The sequence below is a fragment of the Amblyraja radiata genome, chromosome 7, assembly GCF_010909765.2.
Source record: "Amblyraja radiata isolate CabotCenter1 chromosome 7, sAmbRad1.1.pri, whole genome shotgun sequence".
Lineage (NCBI taxonomy): Eukaryota > Metazoa > Chordata > Chondrichthyes > Rajiformes > Rajidae > Amblyraja > Amblyraja radiata.
The window spans coordinates 84092515-84118749 of NC_045962.1; the positions used below are offsets into that span (position 1 = coordinate 84092515).

Consider the following 26235-nt stretch of genomic DNA (forward strand, 5'->3'; position numbering starts at 1 on the left):
ACTTGGGACAATTTTTACATTTACCAAGCCAACTAACCTACAAACCTGTACGTCTTTGGAGTGTGGGAAGGGAGCGAAGATCCCGGAGAAAGCCCACACAGGTCACGGGGAGAACGTGCAAACTCCCTACAGACAGCGTCCGTAGTCGGGATCGAACCAGGGTCGCCGGCGCTGCATTTGCTGTAAGGCAGCAACTCTACCTCTGCGCCACCGTGACTACCCTCTTCCACCCTCCCATCAGGCAAGAGGTAGAGATGTGTGAAAATGCATATCGACAGATTCAGGGACAGTTTCTTCCCAGATGATATTCAGGCAACTGAACCATCCTACCACAACGAGAACGTGCTCCTTCTTCTTGCGAATGAAACATAAACCAAAGGAACAGTTAGATCTCAAGCCGGGTGTTGAGCAGCCAGGTTGTTGTCTCTGCGTCAATGTCTGCCAGGCCCTGAGCTCCATCGGGTGGGTGGTAGAGCGGGCACCCAGAGATGACACGGTTGGCTGTCTGTTGTTCTGCTCCGCATTCACAGGCTGGGCTCTGGTGGAGCCCCCATCTCCACACGCTGGCGTTGAAACGCCCAACTCCAGTACCAAGTCTGTTGAGCTTCACCCACGCTCCTCTGGGGAGCTCAGACCCTAGACAGTTTTTATCTGGTGAAGAGATGTAGCTGTGTAATGGAGATGAGGTTGCCTTCCACTCCTGTGACAGAAAGTGCTCCTGACCTACTATCTATCTCACTAGAAACCCTCCCGGCTATCTTTTATCGGATTTTACTGGACTTTATCTTGCACTAACTATTATTCCCTTTACCTGTATCAATACACTGCGGGCGGCTTGATTGTAATCATGTATGCACGCAACCTCGGTACACATAACAATGTGTACACACGATACACATAACACACAACTCTCTATTTTGTTGACTTCTTTTGCCAAATTATAGGAAAGATGTCAACAAAATAGAGAGAGTACAGAGGAGATTTACTAGAGTGTTGCCTGGGTTTCAGCACCTAAGTTACAGAGAAAGGTTGAACAAGTTAGGTCTTTATTCTTTGGAGCGCAGAAGGTTAAGGGGGGACTTGATAGAGGTCTTTAAAATGATGAGAGGGATAGACAGAGTTGACGTGGATAAGCTTTTTCCATTGCGAGTAGGGAAGATTCAAACAAGAGGACATGATTTGAGAATTAAGGGACAGAAGTTTAGGGGTAACATGAGGGGGAACTCTTTACTCAGAGAATGGTAGCTGTGTGGAATGAGCTTCCAGTGGAAGTGGTGGAGGCAGGTTCGATTTTATCATTTAAAAATAAATTGGTTAGGTATATGGACGGGAAAGGAATGGATGGTTATGGTCTGAGTGCAGGGGACTAGGTGAGAATAAAGGGCCTGTAACACCAGCATTCGACTGCACGCGGCGAGCGCGACCAAACGTGGTGGCTTGAGGCGTACGGCCTCGCGGGGCTGGTCCCACTTCCAACCGCAGAGCCGTCTGGAGTTGTGCGGGGCTGGTCCCGACATCATACTCACCAATCAGCTGGGCAGGAGGCGGGCCGACTGAATTTGGACGTCGCACGGCACGCGGGCGGTTACGTCATCCGCAACGGCACGCCGGGCGGTGATGTCATCGCGCAACGCCACGCGCTAGGCATACGGCGTCAAGACGCTGCGTACGGCGTCGAGATGCTGCGCACGCCCGTCGAGGCGGTGCGTACGGCCTCAATGCGGCTTCGGGCCGACAGGCCGTTGCCGCGCGGAATTTTTGGACAGTGTCAGTTTTTCGGAGCCCCGCGCGATGTCGGGACCAGCTCCGCACAACTCCATACAGCTCTGGCGATCGAAGTGGGACCGGTCCCGCGGCTCAAGCGACCACGTTAGGTCGTGCTCGCCGCATGCAGTTACATGCTGGTGGGACAGGCCCTTAAGTGTTCGGCACGGACTAGAAGGGCCGAGATGGCCTGTTTCCGTGCTGTCATTGTTATATGGTTATAATAATAGACCAAACTATACTAAACTATAACCAACAACGCACTGTGGTTTTTTTACAGGCACAATCGTGGGCTTTCTTCCCGCAAGAACAACAGAAGTATTTTCTGAAGCCTCACATTTATGTGTGGGGAGTGAAAGGCCCACACTGTACGGAGCAAGGGAAGAAAATCCGTTTCACCCTCAGGGTTATTGGTGAAGGAACAGTGGGCAAAATTATGGTGAGACTACAGGAAACAAAGAAACAGTCATGTTTGTGCGGATTTACTTGTTTTGGAATAATTGCTTCTAATTGGTTTTCGCATGTTTACCACTTCCCAAAACATTCTTCCTTCGCAGCAACGATACTCGACAACCAAATTAGTAATTTTTATAAGTGTAGTTACTGCTGGGTCAAAGAAGATTCGACACTCAGGGCATTTGCCACCAACAGCATTATGATAACGATATATGTGAGTCTCACCTGTCTGAAGAAGGGTCTCGATCCGGAAACATCGCCCATTCCTTCTATCCACAGATGCTGCCTGTCCCGCTGAGTTACTCCAGCATTCAATGCTGAGGCTCTATAAGGCGCTGGTCAGGCCGCATTTGGAATATTGTGAGCAATTTTGGGCGCCATATCTGAGGAAGGATGTGCAGGTTCTGGAGAGGGTCCAGAGGTGGTTTACAAGAATGATCCCAGGAATGAGTGGGTTAACCTATGATGAGTGTTTGACAGCACTGGGCCTGTACTCGCTGGAGTTTAAAAGAATGAGGGGGACACTTCATTTAAATGTACAGAATAGTGAAAAGGCTTGGATAGTGTGGATGTGGAGACAATTTTTCCACTAGTGGGAGAGTCTAGGACTAGAGGCCATAGCCTCAGAATTAAAGGATCTTCTTTTAGGAAGATGAGGAGGAATTTCTTTAGTCAGAGGGTGGTGAATCTGTGGAGTTATTTGCCACAGAAGGCTGTGGAGGTCGTCAGTGGATATATTTAAGGCAGAGATAGATAGATTCTTGATTAGTATGGGTGTCTTAGAGGTTATGGGATAGAAGGCAGGAGAATGGGGTTAGGAGGGAGATAAATCAGCCATGATTGAATGGCAGAGTAGATGATGGGCCAAATAGCCTAATTCTGCTCCTATCCTGATTGAGCCAGGCAGTGTCTGTGGAAGGACGTGTATGGATCAATATTTTGGATCAATACTCTTCATCGGCAGAGGAGAGGGACCCAGGAGTACAGGTATATAGTTTCCTGAATGTGAGGTCGCAGGTAGATAGGTGGTAAACTGTTACCTTGGTACATTTTGGTGCATTGGCCTTCATCAGTTAATGTGTTGAGTATAGAAGTTGGGACGTTATGTTACATGTGTAGAAGATGTTGGTAAGGCCACATTTGTAGGAAGGATGCCATTAAGATGGAAAGAGTGCAGAGAATATTTACAAGTGTTTTGTCAGGCCTCAGGAACCTGAACTGTAGGGAGAGGTTCAGTAGGCTAGGACTTGATTCCTTGGAGTGCAGGAGGCTGAGGGGTAGGTTTGCCAACTTTCTCACTCCCAAATAAGGGACAAAAGGTGAAAATTTGTTGCCGACGGCAATTTGTTGACCGACTCGGCGGTGGCTGGGTGAATGATGAGTTGGCCCGGGTGCTGGACTGCACACAAAGCCCAGCTGAGGAGTTTTGGCCCGGGCTGCGCGATGTCGCGCGCAAAGTCCGGCGCCCCATCCAACTCGTGACCTGATGATCGGCCATGAGAAGGAGGGGTGGTGGCGGTGTCAGCGGTAAGCGAAGGTGAGGCGAGGCGCTGCTGCTGCACTCCATGGGCTGCACTATGTCGGGACGGGTGAGACGGCGCCGGATGCGGCGATCCGACCTGACAGTCCACTCGACCCGAGTCAAATACGGGACAAGGGCGGTCCCGTACGGGACAAACCAATTTAGCCCAATATACGGGATGTCTCGGCTAATACGAGACAGTTGGCAACCTATATAGAGGTGTATAAATTCGTGGGGAAAATCGAAAGGGTGACTGTACAGGTTAGGGGGATCAGTGTAGGAGAACCTAAGGGAATAGTTTTAAGGTGAGAGAGGTATAAATTAATAGGACCTTGAGGGGCAATTTTTTCACTCAAAGGGTGGTGGGTATATGGAACGAGCTGCCAGAGGAAATAGTTGAGGCTGGGACTATAACAGCTTTAAAAAGACACTTGGATTGATACATGGACAGGAAAGAATTGGGAATCAGCGCGGAAACAGGCCCTTTGGCCCCCGGAGTACGCACCGACCAGCGATTCCTGCACATTAACACTATCGTACACACACTCGGGACAATTTGCATTTATACCAAGCCAATTAACCAACAAACCTGCACGTCTTTGGAGTGCGGGAGGAATCTGAAGATCTTGGAGAAAACCTGCGTGGTCACAGGGAGAACGTACAAACTCCGTATTGACAGCATCCGTAGTCAGGATCGAACCTGGGACCCGGGTCTCTGGCGCTGTATGGCAGCAACTCTACCGCTGTGTACCCGGGCCGACCAACATGGCATATGGGACTAGTTTGGTGAGGCCTCTTGCTCGGATGAGTTGTTTTGAAGGGCCTGTTTCCATGCTGCGTAACTCTATGACTCTATCTGGACTGCAGATAGACAGACAATAGACAATAGGTGCAGGAGTAGGCCATTCGGCCCTTCGAGCCAACACCGTCATTCAATGTGATCATGGCTGATCATCGACAATCAGTACCCCATTCCTGCCTTCTCCCCATATCGCCTGACTCCGCAATCTTGAAGAGCTCTATCTAGCTCTCTCTTGAAAGTATCCAGAGAACCGGCCTCCACCACTTTCTGAGGCAGAGAATTCCACAGACTCACAACTGTCTGTGTGAAAAGGGTTGTCCTCATCTGCCGTTCTAAATGGCTTACCGCTTATTCTTAAACTGTGGCCCCTGGTTCTGGACTCCCCCAACATCGGGAACATGTTTCCCATCGCTCCATTCTTTCAACATATGACAGTCCCGCCATCCCGGGAATTAACCTGGTGGAACCTACGCTGCACTCACTCAATAACAAGAATCACTCACCCTGATGAGTTCCTCCGGGCAGTTTATTTCTTTGCTCCAAATCCCAGCGTCTGCAGTCTCTTGTGTCCTCATGGCACTTTTTTAATGATGTTGTTGATGAAGAAACATTGGCCCAGGAGACTGAGAAATCCCCCTGTGCTTCTTCAGAGAAGTCCAGTTAGATTGTTTACATCTAAACGGGGTAGACTGGCCGACAAGTAACACAAAACATGCAGCCATGATGCGGTATGAGTCTCTGAAAACATGGAAATTAAATAAGTTCAATTAGTAAATAAATAGTTTTGGAGAAAACTAGCAGTCTCCTGGATTTCATGGAACATATTTAAAATCTTTTAAAAATGTGGCAAGGGAAATAGTGAATGCATAAGTATTTATCTTGAGAATTTCTTAAATTCTAGAGTGGTGCTGAGATTAGGAAGGTAGCAGGTCTGTGGAATTCTCTGCCTCAGAGGGCGGTGGAGGCCGGTTCTCTGGATGCTTTCAAGAGAGAGCTAGATAGGGCTCTTAAAAATAGCGGAGTCAGGGGCTATGGGGAGAAGGCAGGAACGGGGTACTGATTGTGGATGATCAGCCATTGTCACATTGAATGGTGGTGCTGGCTCGAATGGTGGTGATGGCTCGAAGGGCCGAATGGCCTACACCTGCACCTATTGTCTATTGTCTAACGCTACCCGTTCCAAACATTTTCTTTAAACTTTGCCCCTCTCACCTTAACCCCATGCTTTGTGGTATTATATTATTCGATTTAGTTTCGTATAGTTTAGAGATACAGCGCGGAGACAGGCCCTTCGGCCCACCGGGTCCATGCCGACCAGCGATCTCCCCGCACATTTAAAGCCCCTGTCCCACGATGCGAGTTCACCCAAGAGCTTTCCCGAGTTTAAATAAAAATCAAACTCGTGGTATGTACGTAGCGGGTACGTAGGACCTCGTGGATGTCCCGTAGCGGCTCGTAATGCTAGCGGCAGGTACTCGGGGAAACGCGGTAACTCGTGAAGTTTTTCAACACTGTGGAAAAATGTCCAAGAGTTATGGCGTTTCCCGAGAACGCTATCCTACACCCACTGGGGGCAATTTTTACATTTTACCAAGCCAATTTTACCTTCAAACATGTACGTCTTTGGAGTGTGGGAGGAAACCGAAGATCTCGGGGTAAACCCACGCAGGTCACGGGGAGAACGTGCAAACTCCGTACTGACAAGCACCCGTAGTTGGGATCGAACCTGGGTCTCCAGCGCTGCATTCGCTGTAAGGCAGCGTCTCTACCGCTGCGACACCGTGACCGCCTTGGGGATTCTAGGGATAAAGCTTCTGCCTACCTCATCTATGCCTCTCATGATTTTAGATACTTCTACCAGGTCTCCCTCAACTTCTGGCATTCCAGAGAAAACAATCCAAGTCTGTCTCGCCTCTCCTTGTTGCTAATACCCCCTAATCCGGGCAGCGTTCTGGAAAAACTTGTTTTTGACCTCATTGGGTTGGGTCCTTCCAACCCACTCGGGTTCCGTTCCTCAACACAGATACCTCAGTCCACGTAAGACTGAGTGGCTGCTTAGTTTCCTAACAGGAGGATTACAGTATCGGAGTAAAGAGGTTCTTCTGCATTTGTATAGGGCTCTGGTGAGACCACATCTGGAGTATTGTGTACAGTTTTGGTCTCCTAATTTGAGGAAGGACATCCTTGTGATTGAGGCAGTGCAGTGTAGGTTCACGAGGGATGGTGGGACTGTCATATGAGGAAAGATTGAAAAGAATAGGCTTGTATTCACTGGAGTTTAGAAGGTTAGAAGGATGAGGGGGATCTTATAGAAACTTACAAAATTATAAAAGGACTGGACAAGCTAGATGCAGGAAAAATGTTCCCAATGTTGGGCGAGTCCAGAAACAGGGGCCACAGTCTTTGAATAAAGGGGAGGCCATTTAAGACTGAGGTGAGAAAAAACTTCACCTGGGGAGAAGGCAGGAACGGGGTACTGATTGGGGATGATCAGCCGTAATCACATTTGAATAGCTTGAAGGGCCGAATGACCTACTCCTGCGCCTATGTCTATTGTCAATTGTAAAGTGTCCCTTCTGTGTGGGTGAGCAGTAGAATCCGGGGGGGGGGGTAGTTGATGTCAATGCGGGGAGAATAAAATGGAACTTGTCAGTGCGAAATCTGTGGGTCTATTGCATGGTGTGGGATCTGATTTTGTAAAGGCAAACCAAGGGATAGAGGGTTTAAAAAAAATCTCTTGATTTAGTTCCACACAACCGTTGCACTGAAGTTACAAGTACACCTTTATTACCAGTGGTACTCCCTATGGGAGTGAGTTCAACATTCTCAACATTAAATAAGCAAAGGGTTTCTTCCTGAATTCCTCACTGAGTTGATTGTGATGAATTTACCGCCCGTTAATTTTGGAATTGCACGGAGATTAGTTGGAGAAACATGGAGAACCAAGGAACTGCAGATGTAAAAAAAAAGACACAAAGTGCTGGAGGAACTCAGCGGGTCTGGTGGCTTCTCTTGAGAACATGGATACTGTAAGTGACATGACGAATTGGGACCTATTGAGGGAGTGCAGCGTAGGTTCACCAGGTTAATTCCTGGGATGACAGGACTGTCATATGTTGATGGAATGGAGCCTGCTGGGCTTGTATACTCTGGAATTTAGAAGGATGAGAGGGAATCTTATAGAAACACAAAAGATTATTAAGGGTTTGGACACGCTAGAGGCAGGAAACATGTTTCCGATGTTGGGGGAGTCCAGAACCAGGGGCCAGAGTTCAAGAATAAGGGGAAGCCATTTAGAACAGAGTTGAGGAAAAACTTTTTCACACAGAGGGTTGGGAATCTGTGGAATTCTCGACCTCAGAAGGCAGTGGAGGCAGGTCCTCTGGATGCTTTCAAGAGAGTTAGATCGAGCTCTTAAAGATAGTGAAGTCAGGGGATATGGGGAGAAGGCAGGAACGGGGGACTGATTGTGAATGATCAGCCATGATCACATTAGATGGTGGTGCTGGCTCAAAGGGCCGAATGGCCTACTCCTGCACCTATTTTCTATGTTTCTATGTTACTATGTTATTTTGTACATTGGCTTTTTCACTTTGAGTAAGTGTTAGTATTTTAATAATAGGAGCATTATTAAAGTAAAGTCCAGTAAAGTCCGATTAAAGATAGCTCGAAGATCTCCAATGAGGTAGATGGGAGGTCAGGACTGCTCTCTAGTTCAGTTGCATGACAACAGCTGGGAAAAAACTATCCCTGAATCTGGAGGGAGGGGGATTTAGCAGTCATCACTTGGGGGTGAGGTCTCCTTCTGAAGAAGGGTCTTGACGTGAAACATCGACTATTCCTTCTCTCCATAGATGCTGCCTCACCCGCTGAGTTTCGACAGCATTTTTGTCTGCCCTGAATCCGGGAGGTGTGTGTTTCAAACTTCTGTACCTCTTACCTTTGCAAGCTGAAATCTATAACAATGTTTAAAAGACATTTGGACAGGTACATGGATAGGAATGGTTTAGAGGGATATGGGCCAAATGTGGACAGATGGGACTAGTGTAGATGGGGCATTTTGGTCAGCAGAGGCAAGTTGGGCCAAAGGGCCTGCTGTATGTCTCAATATTGCTGCTTTACCATGCCAGACGTCCGTGTTTGACTACGGGTGCTGCTTGCCTGTACGGAATTTGTAAGTTCTCCCAGTGACCTGCATGGGTTTTCTTCGGGATCTCCGCTTTCCTCCCACACTCCAAAAATACACGTCTGTAGGTTAATTGGCTTTGTGTAATCGTAAATTGTCCCTAGGGTGTGTGGGATAGTGTAAAGGGCCTGTCCCACTTTCACGACCTAATTCACGACCTCTGCCGAGTTTTCCCTTGACTCATACTCGCAGCATGGTCGTCACGAGATCGTAGGAGGTCGTAGGTAGGTCGTGATGCTAGTCGTAGGTACTCGTGGCATCAAGTAGGTCGGGGCGTTTTTCTAGCCTGATGAAAAATGTCCACGAGTAAAAAAGGTCGTGAATTAGGTCATGCAAGTGGGACGGGCCCTTAAGTGTGCGGGGATTGTCGGTCGTTGCGGACTCGGCGGGCCCGTTTCCACGCTGTATCTCTAAACTAAACTAAACTAAACTCTATTTCTATGGTTTAGCGAAGCTGTTTACTGCGGTGGTGAATTGTGTCACTCACGGTTGCCATTTACGCTTCTGCTTCAGGCCGAGAAAGAACACATGCACCTGGGGGACATCCTGATCGGCAATACACAGTCCGGCGACCTGATACTGCAGAACAACGAGCCGTGCTCTTTAAACTTTGCCCTGGTCGTCAAGCAGGATATCACAGGACTCTGTGACCCCGATGTTGTCGTCAATGATCCGATGGGTAAGTGCGGAGAAATGGGATGTTGCCCATTACAGGCCAAGGAGAAACAGATCCTTGGAAATGTCGCAGACTAAAGGGCCTGTCCCACTTCCCCGAGTTATTCACGTATTCTCCTGAGTTAGTTCAAGAATTCTCCCGAGTTTTCAAACGTTTGTAACGAGTCCGTAGGAGTCCGTGGATATATCGTAGCGCCTCGTTATGCCAGCCGAAGGTACTCGGGGCTATTCTTTTACTCGTGGACATTTTTCATCATGCTGAAAAAACGGCCCGACTTGCCTGATGTTCCGAGTACCTAGGGCTGGCATAATGAGCCGCTACGATATATCCACAGACTCCTATGGCCTCCTACGGACTAGTTACGAACATTCTACGAGTTTGAAAACACGGGAGAATTCGTGAATAACTCGGAAAAGTGGGACAGGCTCTTAAGCATTTTGCTTAAAAGACATTTGGACAAATATATTCTTCTTCTTATCGAGTTCACACACACAAGATTAGAAGTTGTTCAGCCAGAGGTGAACACACGTCTTGGCATCTGCATACAATGGTGTCTGTCTTGTTGCTTCTTGTGCGCGGTGGTGGAAAGATTGGTGCAAGAACAGGGCCGCGACGTGCACGCTCTTTCCTCGACCCCGACAAATATATTGATAGGAAGGGTTGAAGGGGCCAAATCTGGGCAAATGAGAAGATAAACACCAAATGCTGGAGTAACTCAGCGGGTCAGGCAGCATCTCTGGAGAAAAGGAACAGGTGACGTTTCAGGTCGAGACCCTTCTTCGGACTGAGAGTCAGTGGGGAGGGAAACTAGAGTGTATGAAAAGCGGTACAGAACAAATCAGAGCCGGCACCGATGGCCAAAGAGCCCACAATGGTCTATTGTTGGCTGTGGAGGGGGTGATAAAGAAGGGATACGAACAGTGAGACTAGCAGGATGACTAGGGTGGGGGAGGGACGGAGAGAGAGGGAATGTAAGGTTCAGAGCTGGCACCGATGACCAAGGAAAGGTGGAGCCCACAATATGTCAACTTGGGCAGCATGGACAAGGCGGGCTGAAGGGTCTATTTCCATGCTGTACAATTCTCTGACCATCTTACATTATCTGGTGTGACAAGTAGTTACAACGCTGATATTGGCAATTAAATTCATCTTGTCATCAGTAGACCTGGCATGAGACAATGGAGAAATGTTTTTTTGGAACCATAGTTCTGAAGTTATCTACTCTTCCCAAGCTCTCACCCCTATTTGGCTTCACTTCAGATTCTAACCTGCATATTATTGTTTTCAAAGGTCTTTTATTGTCACGTGTGCCAATTAAGGTACAGTGATATGTGACCATACAACCACACAGCCATATGGATACAAAAAGCAACAAGACACACAACTACACAATTTTTTTTTCCCCCCCAAAGAGTAAGTCAAAACTTAAAGAAATAAAAAGACAAAAACGGAAAAAAGAAAAAAAAAGACCAAAAAGTGTTGATATACCTGCTTCATTTCTCTGCACACCCATCACCCAGTCCGTAAATCGGTTTAATTCCGAAGTTGTGTTGCACCATACTATCCTTGTAATGAATCAATGAAAGGAATCCATATCTTTGAAAATTGCTCTGATTTTCCTGCTAAGACAAGTCTCATATCTTCAAGATGTCGCGTGTCAGACATGTTTGTAATCCACATATTAAGAGTAGGGGCAGATGTATTTTCCCAAAATTTAAGTATACGTTTTTTCACCATTATCAGGCCATAAAAGTTAACATAAACACCCACCACTGCGGATTCCCCACATTCCTCACTGTGATGGGGGAATCTTTACATCTTCACGTCCAATCTTCAAAAAGTCCAATCCGGCTGCGATCGAAGCTCTCTCAAGGGGCTCCGTGATGTTAAATCTGCAAGCGCCCATGGTTGGAGCTCCGAGGTCGATTCCTGGCAAAGGGATCGCGGGCTCCTCGATGGTAAGACTGCAGGTGACCGCGATGGAGTTCTCAAGCAAAGGCCGCCTACACCTCGATGTTAGTCCTCTCACCCTGACCAAATGCAATCTAATCTGGTTGACTTCTGGATCAGCGGCCACTAGACATAGCCAGTGACTTCCATTTTCTGTCAACTAATAAACTAAGAAGTAATTTTTGCGATTGGGTAAATTCAAGAAGTTGTCGGGGAGAAACAATTTTCTCTAATAAGTTTAAACAAAGAGGTTTAATTTAAAACTATAACTAGGTAATTCAAAGGGTAATGTAATGAAGCACTCCTTCATAGAAAGGGTGGTAAAATCCTCCCATAAAAGCTTATTGAGTGTGGGATTAAGGGATTATTGTTGAGCAATGCCATCAGGGATTATGAAACAAAAAATAGAATGAAGAAAACTGAGCAGCCATGATCCAAGTGAATGGTGGATTGGATTTGAGGGACTAAATGGTGACAATAATCTGACCTTGAAACCTTGAATCCTATTCCTATGCTGAACTCCGCTCAGCTATTCTGAGACTAGTCTATAACATAAACTTTTGTACGTTGAATTTATGATTTGTTTTTGTGTGAAATGCATGTTTCCTTAGCTTTTGAATTGGAGTACGATCACGGCACGATTCCTGCGAGGTCAAAACTTTTGTTTGGCTTTGTCGCCCGGCCTGTTCGAAGAGTTCGTTACACATGGACAATTACCTCCAAGATTCTGTCAACTAAAGGTGGGTACTTTTACTTATGGGCCTGTCGGTGATTTTTTTTAGGCAACTACAGGCGACTAGTTTGTCGCCACATGTTCGCCGGCGGTCGCCGGGAGTAGTCTCCTCAGTAGCGCAAAAAATTCAGAGCGTCTTTCTGGTCGCCGCTAAATTTTCAACATGTTGAAAAAAAAATCGGCAATAGTGGGTTTGCCGCCAATGAGCGTAGCTTGACTTCTCCTGACGTGGGTGCTGTCGTAGGTTGTCGCCAGGATGACGTGGGTTGTCGCTGGTTTTTTGGCGACCTGCTACGACAATGACAGTCGCCGGCAGTTGCCTAAAAAATGGCCAAGTGGGACAGGCCCATTATGCATTGAATAGATGTTGAATTTCTCTTCTGAGGCCTGGTTGTAGATTGGGGATCTTGTAGGCCTGGTTGTAGATTGGGGATCTGAGGCCTGCTTGTAGATTGGGGATGGCCTCTCAACCATCTACAGATGTCTACAAATTCATAAGTGAAAAGCAGCAAGGATACTTAATCCCGTTGCTATGGGTAAGAGTTGCAGCACACTAGAGTCTGCCTAATTTTGCAACGTTTGGCCTACTTATTGGGAACTGTTTCTCAGTACATGTTTATTATTGTCACCTGTACTGGGGTACAGTGAAAAGCTTTGTTTTTGCATGCTATCCAAACCGATCAGATATACCATATATACAAACAATCCAGCCAAACTCAAGTACAATAGGTGGAGCAAAGGGGAAGATGCAGAGCACAGAATATTACTTTGCAGCAGTAGCGCGCAACAGTTCCAGCTATAAAGTCACCTCACCTTAAACCTATGCCCTCTGGTTCTCGATTTCCCTTACTCTGGGCAAAAGACTCTGTACTTTGTTTAAGAAGGAACTGCAGATGCTGGAAAATCGAAGGTACACAAAAATGCTTGAGAAATTCAGCGGGTGCAGCAGCATCTATGGAGCGAAGGAAATAGGCAACGTTTCGGGCCGAAACCCTTCTTCAGAGACTCTGTACGTTTACCTGATCCATTCCTCTCATGATTTTGTACACCGCTCTAAGATCACCCCTCATCCTCCTGCGCTCTGAGCAATAAAGCTCTAGCCTGTTCAACCTCTCCCTTTGTAGCTCAGTCGCCTCGAGTCCTGGCAACATCCTTGTAAATGTTTTCAGAACCCGTTCTAGCTTGCCGACATCTTTCCTATGTTTGTACTGGGCTTAGTCTTGTTGGCCTAGCCCTAGCTGAACACTCATCCAGGTCACGATGACCCACTTAATGTCACCACATGTGAACACCACACTCAGCACTGCTCTTCTCATCCCAATGACTGGGCCATCCTAGGCAAGAGTGAATGAAGACTCCTCTAGGTTGGGTTCAGAGTGGTTGAGGCAGGCCCAGACTCCAACTATCTACATATATTGTAACATCAGTCTTGGGCACCATATTTCAAGAGGGTGTACTGGCTCTAGCTAGAGTGGGTCCACAAGAGATTTACCAGAATGATTCCGGGAACGATTGGGTTAGCATATGATGAGCGTTTGATGGGTCTGGGCCTGTACTCGCTGGAGTTTAGGATGAGTGGGGGGACCTCATTGAAACTTACCGAATAGTGAGGATCTTGGATAAAGTGTATGTGGAGAGGATGTTTCCACTAGTGGGAGAGTCGAGGACCAGTGGGGACAGCTTTAGAATAAAAGGGTGTACCTTCAGGAAGGAGATGAGGAGGAATTTCTTTATTCAGAGGGTGGTGAATCAGTGGAATTCATTGCCACCGATGGCTGTGGAGGCCAAGTTATTGGGTACTTTTACAGCGGATTTTGACAGGTTCTTGATTAGTACGGGTGTCAAAGGTTATGGGGAGGAAGGCAGGAGAATAGGGTGGAGAAGGAATTGTAGATTAGCTATGAATGAATGGCAGAGTAGAGTTGGTGGGCCTAATTCTGCTCCTATGATTAATAAACATCACATTGCAAACAATTTCTGAACTTCAGTTCCAATGAAGTTTCTTCATTCCATGTTTAACTTTGATTGAATTCACTCCCTCCGGAGTTTGAGTAGGGAATATGTCTCCTGTATCGTACAATTATTAGTTAACCTTCTGCAGTTGTACAGGGCCCTGGTGAGACCACATCTGGAGTATTGTGTGCAGTTTTGGTCTCCTAATTTGAGGAAGGACATCCTTGCTATTGAGGCAGCGCTGTGTAGGTTCACCAGGTTAATCCCCAGGATGGTGGGACTGTCATATGAGGAAAGATTGGAAAGACTGGGCTTGTATTCACTGGAATTTAGAAGAATGTGAGGGGATCTTATAGAGAAACATTTAGAATTATAAAGGGTCTGGACAGGCTAGATGCAGGAACAAAATTTCCAATGTTGGAGGAGTCCAGAACCAGGGGCCATAGTGAAAGAATAAAGGAGAGGCCATTTAAAACTGAGATGAGAAATAACTTTTTCACCCAGAGAGTTGTGAATTTGTGGAATTCTCTGCCACAGAAGGCAGTGGAGGCCAAGTCACCGGATGAATTTAAAAGAGAGTAATGCCCCTGTCCCACTTAGGAAACCTGAACGGAAACCTTTGGAGACCTTTGTGCCCCACCCAAGGTTTCCGTGCGGTTCCCTGAGGTTGCAGGTGGTTGCCGGAGGTTGCAGGTAGTGGAAGCAGGTAGGGAGACTGACAAAAACCTCCGGGAACCGCACGGAAACCGCAAAGTCTCCAGAGGTTTCCGTTCAGGTTTCCTAAGTGGGACAGGGGCATTATATAGAGCTTTAGGGGCTAGCGGAATCAAGGGATACGGGGAGAAGGCAGGCATGGGTTACTGATTGTAGATGATCAGCCATGATCATAATGAATGGCGGTGCTGGCTCGAAGGGCCAAATGGCCTCCTCCTGCACATATTTTCTATGTTTCTAACCTGATGGCCCTCTTTTATCATGCTTGCAGTGTTGGACGATGTTGGACTGAAGGAGGACAAGCCCTTGTGTTGTGTGACTGCGGATGGTGTGTATCCGATGGTATTCATCTCGGACGCTCGCTGCCTGGGGAGCATAAGTGGCATCAGCAAGCAGCAACTCTGGAGACTCTTCTCACTCGACCTGCTCAACGAGTACCTCCAACGTGATCCCACCGACGGCGAGCTGATGTACCGGGTGCCAACCAGACACAGGTGAGGAAACATGGCTAAAGGGCGGCACGGTGGAGCAGCGGGAAGGTTTGCTGCCTTACAGCGCCAGAGAGCCCGGTTCGCTCCTGACTACGGCTTTGTGCGTTCTCCCCGTGACCTGCGTAGGTTTTCTCCGAGACCTTCTTTTTGCTCCCGCAATCCAAAGACGTACAGGCTTGTAGGTTAATTAATATTCATTTAAATTTAATTAATATAAGTGTAGAATTGTCCCTAGTGTGTGTAGGGTAGTGTCCCACTTAGCAAAGCTGAACGGAAACCTCTGGAGACTTTGTGCCCCACCCAAGGTTTCCGTGCGGTTCCCGGAGGTTGCAGGTGGTTGCCGGAGGTTGCAGGTAGTGGAAGCAGGTAGGGAGACTGACAAAAACCTTCGGGAACCGCACGGAAACCTTGGGTGGGGCGCAAAGTCTCCAGAGGTTTCCGTTCAAGTTTCCTAAGTGGGACAGGGGATGAGCGGGGTTCACTGGTTGGTGCGGACCAAGTGGGCTGAAGGGCCTGTTTTCGCGCTGTATCTCTAAACTGAACTAAACTATGTACCATAAGACCATAAGACATAGGAGCCGAATTAGGCCATTCAGTCCATTTTGTATGCTCCACAACAATTCAATCATGGCTGATCTATTTTTCCCTCTCGACCCCACTATTCTTCCCATAAACTTTGACAACCTTACTAATCAAGAACTTACCAATCTCCACTTTAAAAATACCCAATGACTTGGCCATCTGTGGCAATGAATAGCATAGATTCACCACCCTCTGGCTAAATTTAATTGCACCAAGAGGCAGGAGAGACCAGAGAATTTAGACTTATTCTTGTTAGAGCAATAGACAATAGACAATAGGTGCAGGAGTAGGCCAATTCGACCCTTTGAGCCATTCAGTGTGATCATGGCTGATCATCCCCAATCAGTATCCCGTTCTTGCCTTCTCCCCATATTCCCTGACTCCGCTATCTTTAAGAGCCCTATCTAGCTCTCTCTTGAAAGTATCCAGAGAACCAGCCTCCACCGCCCTCTGAGGCAGAGAATTCCACAGACTCACAGCTCTCTGTGTGAAGAAGTGTTTCCTCATCTCCGTTCTAAATGGCTTACCCCTTATTCTTAAACTGTGGCCCCTGGTTCTGGCCTCCCCCAACATCGGGAACATGTCTCCTGCCTCTAGCGTGTCCAAGCCCTTAATAATCTTGTATGTTTCAATATCCTCTCATCCTTCTAAATTCCAGAGTATGCAACCCCAGCTGCTCCATTCTCTTAGCATATGACAGTCCAGCCATCCCTGGAATTAGCCTTGTAAACCTACGCTGCACTCCTTCAATAGTAATAATATCCTTCCTCAAATTAGGGGACTAAAACTGCACACAATACTAAAGGTGTGGTCTCACTAGGCCCCTACAACTGTTGTACAGCTGCAGAAGGACCTCTTTGCTCCTATACTCAACTCCTCTTGTTATGAAAGCCAACATGCCATTCGCTTTCTTCATTGCCTGCTGTACCTGCATGCTTACTTTAATTGACTGATGAACAAGGACCCCCAGATCCCGTTGTACTTTCCCTTTTCCCAATTTGATACCATTTAGATAATCTGCCTTCCTGTTTTTGCTACTAATGGGGATAACCTCACATTTATCCACATTAAACTGCATCTGCCATGCATCTGCCCACTCACCCAACCTGTCCAAGTCACCCTGCATTCTCATAGCATCTTCCTCAAGGGCCTGTCCCACTTGGGTGACCTAATCTGCGAGTTCTGGCGGGTTTGCCCTCGACTCATACTCGCAGCATGGTCGACACAAGGTCGTAGGAGGTCTTTGTAACTCTCCTTCATGCTCGAGAGTGGTCTCCGCGTACTCGAGGCCTCAACTAGGTCGCAGCATTTTTTTCAATATGTTAAAAAATGCCCGCGAGTAAAAAATGGTCGCCATGGAAAAAATGGATACTTTTTTTACTCGTAGGTTTAGTCGTAGTAGGTCGTAGTAGGTCGGCATGTTAGTCGTAGGTAATCGAGGGTAGTCGAAGGTAGTCTTCATCATAGTCGAAGGAGATCGAAGGAGGTCGTCTTCACTCTCCACTATTCGGTGTCCAATTTTCCCGTAGCTAGTCGAGGCTAGTCTTCAACATAGTCGAAGGAGGTCTTCAACATGTCATTTTTTCAAACTCTCCTAAACTCTTCTAAACTCGCCAATTTGGTCGCCCAAGTGGGACAGCCCCTTCACACTGCCACCCAGCTTTGTGTCATTAAGGCAAGAGGGCAAAGCTTAAAGGAGCTGTGCGGGACACGTTATTTACAAAGAGGGTCGTGGGTGCTTGGAACGTGGCGACAGGGATGGTGGTGGAAACAGATACAATAGTAGAATTTAAGAGGCAGATATTTACAAGGATGTTACCAGGACTCGAATGCCTGGGCTACAGGGGAGGTTGAGCAGCCTGGGACACATGCGAGGAATGGAAGCGTATGGATCACATTTAGGCAGATCTTGGCATCATAATCACTGCAGACACATTGTGGGCCAAAAGGGCCTGTTTCTTTTGCTGTACTTGTCTATGTTTTATGTTTTCTATTGTTCTAACGATACGTATTGCGAACCTGGAAGGTTCAACCTATTGATCTTTTCTATTGATCTTTTGCAGCACGAGCCGATGCCCGCCTGTGTCAACCCCAGTCATGGTGGACTTCAACTTTGGAGCAGCACCTGTGTGTTCAGATCCTTCCATAGTCCTACTGATGCTGGAGAACAAGGAGATCTTGCCTGTTGACTGGTAGGCTACAAGCCCAGTGGGAAGTACAGTGGCACTGAACTTTGGTATTCGTGTTGCAGTTTACTGCAAGCGAATTGTGAAGCTACAGGAAGGGATGTACTGTAACTGGAGGGGGAGGGAAGAAACAGGTTTTCTCTGGGTGACAATAGATGATAGACAATAGGTGCAGGAGTAGGCCATTCGGCCCTTCGAGCCAGCACCGCCATTCAATGTGATGATGGTTGATCATCCACAATCAGTATCCCGTTCCTTCCAATCTGAGGAAAGACATTCCTAGTCTGAGGAAAGACATTCTTGCCATAGAGGGAGTACAGAGATGGTTCACCAGACTGATTCCTGGGATGGCAGGACTTTCATATGAAGAAAGACTGGATAGACTCGGCTTGTATTCGCTAGAATTTAGAAGATTGAGGGGGCATCTTATAGAAACTTACAAAATTCTTAAGGTGTTGGACAGGCTAGATGCAGGAAGAATGTTCCCGATGTTGGGGATGTCCAGAACAAGGGGTCACAGTTTAAGGATAAGGGGGAAGTCTTTTAGGACCGAGATGAGAAAAACATTTTTCACACAGAGAGTGGTGAATCTGTGGAATTCTCTGCCACAGAAGGTAGTTGAGGCCAGTTAATTGGCTATATTTAAGAGGGAGTTAGATGTGGCCCTTGTGGCTAAAGGTATCAGGGTGTATGGAGAGAAGGCAGGTACAGGATACTGAGTTGGATGATTAGCCATGATCATGTTGAATGGTGGTGCAGGCTCGAAGGGCCGAATGGCCTACTCCTGCACCTATTTTCTATGTTTCTATGTTTCTATGTAAGGTGAGGGCGAGAAAGATTTAATAGGAACCTGCGGGGAAACACTTTTTGCACAATGGTTGGTCTGGATATGGAATGAGCTGCCAGAGGATGTAGTTGAGGCAGGTATTATCACATTGTTTAAAAAACATTTAAATAGGCACGTGGATAGGCCAGGTTTAGAGAGACATGGGCCAAACGCAGGCAGGTGGGACTAGTGTAGATGGGGTACATTGGTCGGTGTGTGCAAAGTTGGGCGGCAGGGTGTGTGTCCACGTTGTATGACTATGTCTTTTTCTCTCTCATTTGTTCCCATTGCCTTACCAAGGGCCTTCCTATTCCCAGTGGACCAGCAGCTGGACCTGGAGTACTGGGCAGAGACGGGTGAATTTAACCCCACCGAGCTGCACGAGATGAGGATAGAGGATAATCGGCTGTTCACCGTGGAGCCAAAATCCGGACGCCTCCTTCCCGGGCAGAGAGAAACCATTCAGCTCAATTACAGGCAAGTTTGCTCCTGAGGTCAGATATGGCGCAGAAATACTTCTTTCTGAAGCACAATAGTGGCGGCACAGCGGCGGGTAGAGCTGCTGCCTCGCATCGCCAGAGGCCCAGGTTCCATCCTGAACTCGGGTGCTGCCTGAACAGAGTTTGCATGTTCTCCCCGTGACCGCATGGGTTTTCTCCAGGTGATCTGGTTTCCTCCCACACTCCAAAGATGTGCAGGTTTGTAGATTAATTGGCCTCTGTAAAGGGCCTGTCCCACTTGGTGGTTTTTTTTTTTTGGCATCATATCAGTGTCTGGAAAAGACTTTGAGCATTTCAAAATCCAGCGGCGACAAAAAAAACGTTGCGACTTTCCAAAAAACACCGCGCGTCCTATGTCATCACGCTGCATCACGACGCGTCACGCCGTATCACGCGGCGACCTTTTGGCGACCTGATACGTCAGTCAATGATGCGGGCAGACGCCGAAAAAAATTGCCAAGTGGGACAGGCCGTTAACTAGTGTGTAGGATAGAACTAGTTGTAAAAAAAATTGTAATTTGCCCCTAGTGTGTAGGACAGTGTTAGTGTACGGGGTGATTGTTGGGCCAGGCAGGGACTCGGTGGGCCGGCGGGGACTAGGTGGGCCGGTGGGCTTGTTTCCACACTGTCTCTAAACTAAACGCAGTATAAATCTGTTGGTCGACCTGCCCACTTCCATTCTTCAGCAAAAGTCTTCCACAGCAAATGGTGTAACTCAGCGGGACAAGCAATATCTCTGGAGAGAAATTCCTGATGTTTCGGGTCGTGTCCCTTCTTCAGACTGAGTAAAAGTACACATGTCTGTGAAGTTTGCAGAATATTTTACTCCGATTAAAACAACAAAATAATTGTGTTCCAGCATCAAATAATGTCGCTCAAGGTCATCAAACCCTCCAACCCCTGGACAATTGGCACAGTAACATTGCCAGATAGTCAATAGACAATAGACAATAGGTGCAGGAGTAGGCCATTCGGCCCTTCGAGCCAGCACCGCCATTCAATGTGATCATGGCTGATCATCCACGATCAGTACCCTGTTTTCAAGTATTGCAAATATAATTGAAATACAATGGCAGATGCAGTTTAATGCGGATAAATGTGAGCTTATCCACTTTGGTAGCAAAAACAGGGAGGCAGATTACTATCTAAATGGTCTCGTGTGGGGAAAAAGGGAAGTACAACGGGATCTGGGGGTCCTTGTTCATCAGTCAATGAAAGTAAGCATGCAGGTACAGCAGGCAGTGACGAAAGCGAATGGCATGTTGGCCTTCATAACAAGATGCGTTGAGTATAGGAGCAAAGAGGTCCTTCTGCAGTTGTACACGACCCTAGTGAGACCACACCTGGAGTATTGTGTGCAGTTTCGGTCTCGAAATTTGAGGAAGGAGATTATTGCTATTAAGGGAGTGCAGCGTAGGTTTACAAGGTTAATTCCCGGGATGGCGGGACTGTCATATGCTGAGAGAATGGAGCGGCTGGGCTTGTATACTCTGGAGATGAGAAGAATGAGAGGGGATCTTATTGAAACATTATTAAGGGTTTGGACACGCTAGAGGCAGGAAACATGTTCCAGATATTGGGGGAGTCCAGAACCAGGGGCCACAGTTTAACAATAAGGGGTAAGCCATTTAGAACGGAGACGAGGAAACACTTTTTCACATAGAGAGTTGTAAGTGTGGAATTCTCTGCCTCAGAGGGGGCCGGTTCTCTGGATACTTTCAAGAGAGAGCTAGATAGGACTCTTAAAAATAGCGGAGTCAGGGGATATGGGGAGAAAGCAGGATCGGTGTACTGATTAGGGATGATCAGCCATGATCACATTGAATGGTGGTGCTGGCTCGAAGGGCCGAATGGCCTACTCTTGCACCTATTGTCTATTGCCTGTAATAAATCATAGAACAGTATAAGCATAGGAAGAGGCCATTGAGCCCACGATGCATGTGCTGACTAATGATGCCAATTTAAACTGGAGAAAATCCAAGCGGTAACAGGGAGAACGTACAAACTCCGTGCAGACAGCACTCGCAGTCAGGATTGAACCCGCGCCTCTGGCGCTGTGAGGCAGCAGTTCTATGTCCGTGCCTCTGTGCGTAGTTGTACTTCAGACCCAAATTCCAGAACCAGCTGTGCCTCTAGCTAAGCTTACCCAATGCAGTTATAACACTGGCATCTTCCCGACAATGTGAAAAATTGCAGGAGCATGTCCCAATCACAAACTCAAGGACGAATCCAATCTGACCAAATTCTGCCCAATCAGTCTACTCCCGAAATGGTGGAAGGAGTCCTTTACAGTCCTATTTAGTGGTACTTACCAAGGCCTAGGTAATCCTGGTTTGCCTGGATCACTGGGCTCATCCCAGCCTTGTGCTAAATATTGACTAAAGAGCTGAATTCCAGAGATAGGCAACAGACAATAAGTGCAGGAGTAGGGCATTCGCCCCTTCGAGCCAGCACCTCCATTCAATGTAATCATGGCTGATCATCCCCAATCAGTACCCCGTTCCTGCCTTCTCCCCATATCCCCTGACTCCGCTATGTTTAAGAGCCCTATCTAGCTCTCTGTTGAAAGTATCCAGAGAACCTGCTTCCACCGCCCTCTGAGGCTGACAATTTCACAGACTCACAACTCTCTGTGAGAAAAAGTGTCTCCGTTCTTAATGGCTTACCCCTTATTATTAAACTGTGGCCCCTGGTTCTGGACTCCCCCAAAATCGGGAACATGTTTTTTTGCCTCTAGCGTGTCCAAACCCTTAATAATCTTATATGTTTCAATAAGATCTCCTCTCATCCTTCTAAACTCCAGAGTATACAAGCCCAGTCGCTCCATTCTCTCAGCACATGACAGTCCCGCCATCCTGGGAATAAGTGTGACCACATGTGACCACATGTGACACAGTGCAGCTTATACGAGCACAGATAAAACTGAGGTTTGTGCAGAGGTGGAGGATAATGACACCGTCGCAAGGCCTGGTCCATCCCCGCAACTCCAACCCAGTGCTGCCGCCAGAACAATGGGCCTTCAAGGCCATGTCAAGACTCTTATTATTTTTAATTACTCTGAACTTGAAGAGTCCAAGTTATACAGCAACACATCCTTTGGCCCAACTTGGGTCATGCCCACCTGGCTGCAATTGGCCCAAATCCCTCTAAACCTTACCTATACATGTGCCTGTCTAAAGTTGTTGTAGTACCTACCTCGACTACCTCCTCTGGCAGTTTGTTCCATATTAAGAAGGGAGGGAGAGAGAAAACGTCAAATTACAGACCAGTTAGTCTAACATCGGTGGTGGGGAAAATGCTGGAGTCAGTTATTAAAGATGGGATAGCAGCACATTTGGAAAGTGGTGAATTCATTGGACAAAGTCAGCATGGATTTATGAAAGGTAAATCATGTCTGACGAATCTTATAGAATTTTTCGAGGATGTATCTAGTAGAGTGGATAAGGGAGAACCAGTGGATGTGATATATCTGAACTTTCAGAAGGCTTTTGACAAGGTCCCACATAAGAGATTAGTATGCAAACTTAAAGCACATGGCATTGGGGGTTCAGTATTGATGTGGATAGAGAACTGGCTGGCAGACAGGAAGCAAAGAGTAGGAGTGAACGGGTCCTTTTCAGAATGGCAGGCAGTGACTAGTGGGGTACCGCAAGGCTCAGTGCTGGGACCCCAGCTATTTACAATGTATATTAATGATCTGGATGAGGGAATTGAATGCAACATCTCCAAGTTTGCGGATGACACGAAGGTGGGGGGCAGTGTTAGCTGTGAGGAGGATGCTAGGAGGCTGCTAGGTGACTTGGATAGGCTGGGTGAGTGGGGAAAATGCATGGCAGATGCAGTATAATGTGGATAAATGTGAGGTTATCCACTTTGGTGGCAAAAACAGGAAAGTAGACTATTATCTGAATGGTGGCTGACTAGGAAAAGGGGAGATGCAACGAGACTTGGGTGTCATGGTACACCAGTCATTGAAAGTAGGCATGCAGGTGCAGCCGGCAGTGAAGAAAGCAAATGGTATGTTAGCATTGATAGCAAAAGGATTTGAGTATAGGAGCAGGGAGGTTCTACTGCAGTTGTACAGGGTCTTGGTGAGACCACACCTGGAGTATTGCGTACAGTTTTGGTCTCCTAATCTGAGAAAAGACATTCTTGCCATAGAGGGAGTACAGAGAAGGTTCACCAGACTGATTCCTGGGATGGCAGGACTTTCATATGAAGAAAGACTGGATAGACTCGGTTTGTACTCGCTAGAATTTAGAAGATTGAAGGGGGATCTTATAGTAACTTACAAAATTCTTAAGGGGTTGGACAGGCTAGATGCAGGAAGATTGTTCCCGATGTTGGGGAACTCCAGAACAAGGGGTCACAGTCAAGGATAAGGGGGAAATCTTTTAGGACCGAGATGAGAAAAACATTTTTCACACAGAGAGTGGTGAATCTGTGGAATTCTCTGCCACAGAGGGTGGTTGAGGGCAGTTCATTGGCGTTCACGTCGTGGCCCGGTTTCCACCAAACTTGCCCCCACCACCACGCACAAGAAGTGCAAGACGCCATTGTACGCAGATGCCGAGAAGTGTGTTCAGCTCTGGCTGAACAATTTCTAATCTTGTGATGTGGACTCGATAAGAAAATATTGAGACAGGCACAAAAAGCTGGAGTAACTCAGCGGGACAGGCAGCTTCTCTGAAGAGGAGGAATGGGTAACGTTTCGTGTCGAGACCCTTCTTCAGGCATATGCCCACCACTGAGAGAAAAAGTTAAACCTCAGCTTCCTATAAAAATGTTCCCCCTCACCTTAAACCTATGTTCTCTGATTCTTCATTCCCCTACTTAGGGGAAAAGACCCTATTTATTCTCCTCAGGATCTTAAAAACCTCTGTAAGATCACCCGACATCCTCCTGTTCTCCAAAGAATATAGTCCTAGCCGAAGTGTTTAAGAAGGAACTGCAGATGCTGGAAAATCGAAGGTAGACAAAAGTGCTGGAGAAACTCAGCGGGTGCAGCATCATCTATGGGGCGAAGGAAATAGGCAACGTTTCATCCCGAAACCCTTCTTCAGATTGATGGATATAGACTGTTAGATATAGCTCTCTGGGCTGAAAGTGAATGGCAATGAGATGAAACCAGCCTGGCTTCCATCCTCTGGGTATGAGATGGGCCCGCCCAGAAGGTTCGTCGTTCAGCGGTGCAGTAGCCATTTAGCTTAGCTCAGTGTGTTAAAACTATAGGTGGACAAAAGTGCTGGAGAAACTCAGCGGGTGCAGCAGCATCTATGGGGCGAAGGAAATAGGCGACGTTTCGGGACGAAACGTCGCCTATTTCCTTCGCTCCATAGATGCTGCTGCACCCGCTGAGTTTCTCCAACACTTTTGTCTACCATAGTCCTAGCTAATCCAACCTCACCCTTTAATTCATACCCTAACGTACTGGCAATATCCTCAGACTATCCTTGATCGGACTTGCTGGCTTTACCTTGCACTAAATGTTCTTCTATTATCATGTATCTATAGACAGTGTAATTGGATCGATTGTCATCATGAATTGTCTTTCTGCTGACTGGTTGGCACGCAACAACAAGCTTTTCACCATACCTCGGTACAAGTGACAATAAACTAAACTGAAACTGAACTAAATATTTTCTGCTCCCTTTTGCAGCCTAAAGGGGCCTGTCCCACTTACACAACCTGTACAGGCGACTGCCGGCACCCGTCATATGTTGCTGAAATTTTCAACATGTTGAAAATTCACCGCAACCAGAAAGATGCTACGACTCTTTGGAGACCTCTCACAACCATAGGAGACCTCTCATGACCATAAGGCTATATGATCGTGAGAGGTCACCCGCGACATGCCGCCAGGAGTTGCCTGTATGGTCGTGAGAGGTCTCCAAAGAGTTGTAGCGTCTTTCTGGTCGCCGCTGACTTTTCGGCGACCTATGATGGGTGCTGGCAGTCGCCTGCAAAGGTCGCGTAAGTGGGTCAGGCCCTTAACAACATCTTTCCTAGAACAGGGTAATCTCTGAATGCTGCCTCACCACCATCTAGTACAACTGTAACATAACATCCCAACTCCCATGTGTAAGAATGAACTGCAGATGCTGGTAATATCGAAGGTAGACGCAAAATGCTGGAGTAACTCAGTGGGGTGAGGCAGCATCTATGGAGAGAAAGAATGGCCGACGTTTTGGGTCGGGACCCTTCTGAATTGATTAATTCAGACTGATTCAGTCTGAAGAAGGGTCTCGACCTGAAACGTCACCCATTCCTTCTTTCCATAGAACCTGCCTCACCCGCTGAGTTATGCCCCTGTCCCACTTAGGAAACCTGAACGGAAACCTCTGGAGACTTTGCGCCCCACCCAAGGTTTCCGTGCGGTTCCCGGAGGTTGCAGGTGGTTGCCGGAGGTTGCAGGTAGTGGAAGCAGGTAGGGAGACTGACAAAAACCTCCGGGAACCTGCGAGAACCGCACGGAAACCTTGGGTGGGGCGCAAAGTCTCCAGAGGTTTCCGTTCAGGTTTCCTAAGTGAGACAGGGGCATAACTCCAGCATTTTGTGTCTACCTATCTCAACTCCTATACTTATTATGTGTCGGAAGGAGCTGCAGATGTTGGTTTACACCGAAGATAGACACAAAGTGTTGGAGTAACTCAACGGGACAGGCAGCATCTCGTGATACAAGGAATGCGTGACGTTTCGAGTCGGGACCCTTCTTCAGACAAAGTAGTCTATACTCAGTACCCTGACTGATGCAGGCCTATGTGCCGAAAGCCTTCTTGTTCACCCAATCTATCTGTGACACCACTTTCAAGGAGCTACATACCTTGCAATCCTAAATCGCCCATTTTCTACAACACCCCCCCAGGGGCTTGTCATGCACTGTAGGCCCTGCCC

General features: G+C 47.3%; 1 protein-coding gene across 1 annotated transcript in view; it reads left to right on the plus strand.

Annotated features, from left to right (window-relative positions):
- cfap65 (cilia and flagella associated protein 65) overlaps nt 1-26235 on the plus strand; it is a 213101-nt gene that overhangs the window by 73794 nt on the left and 113072 nt on the right. The window contains exons 14-19 of the mRNA XM_033024878.1: nt 2045-2203; nt 9244-9409; nt 11968-12096; nt 15028-15250; nt 17893-18021; nt 19142-19318. Of these exons, the coding sequence (XP_032880769.1) occupies nt 2045-2203; nt 9244-9409; nt 11968-12096; nt 15028-15250; nt 17893-18021; nt 19142-19318 (983 nt within the window). The remainder of the gene's footprint in view (nt 1-2044; nt 2204-9243; nt 9410-11967; nt 12097-15027; nt 15251-17892; nt 18022-19141; nt 19319-26235) is intronic.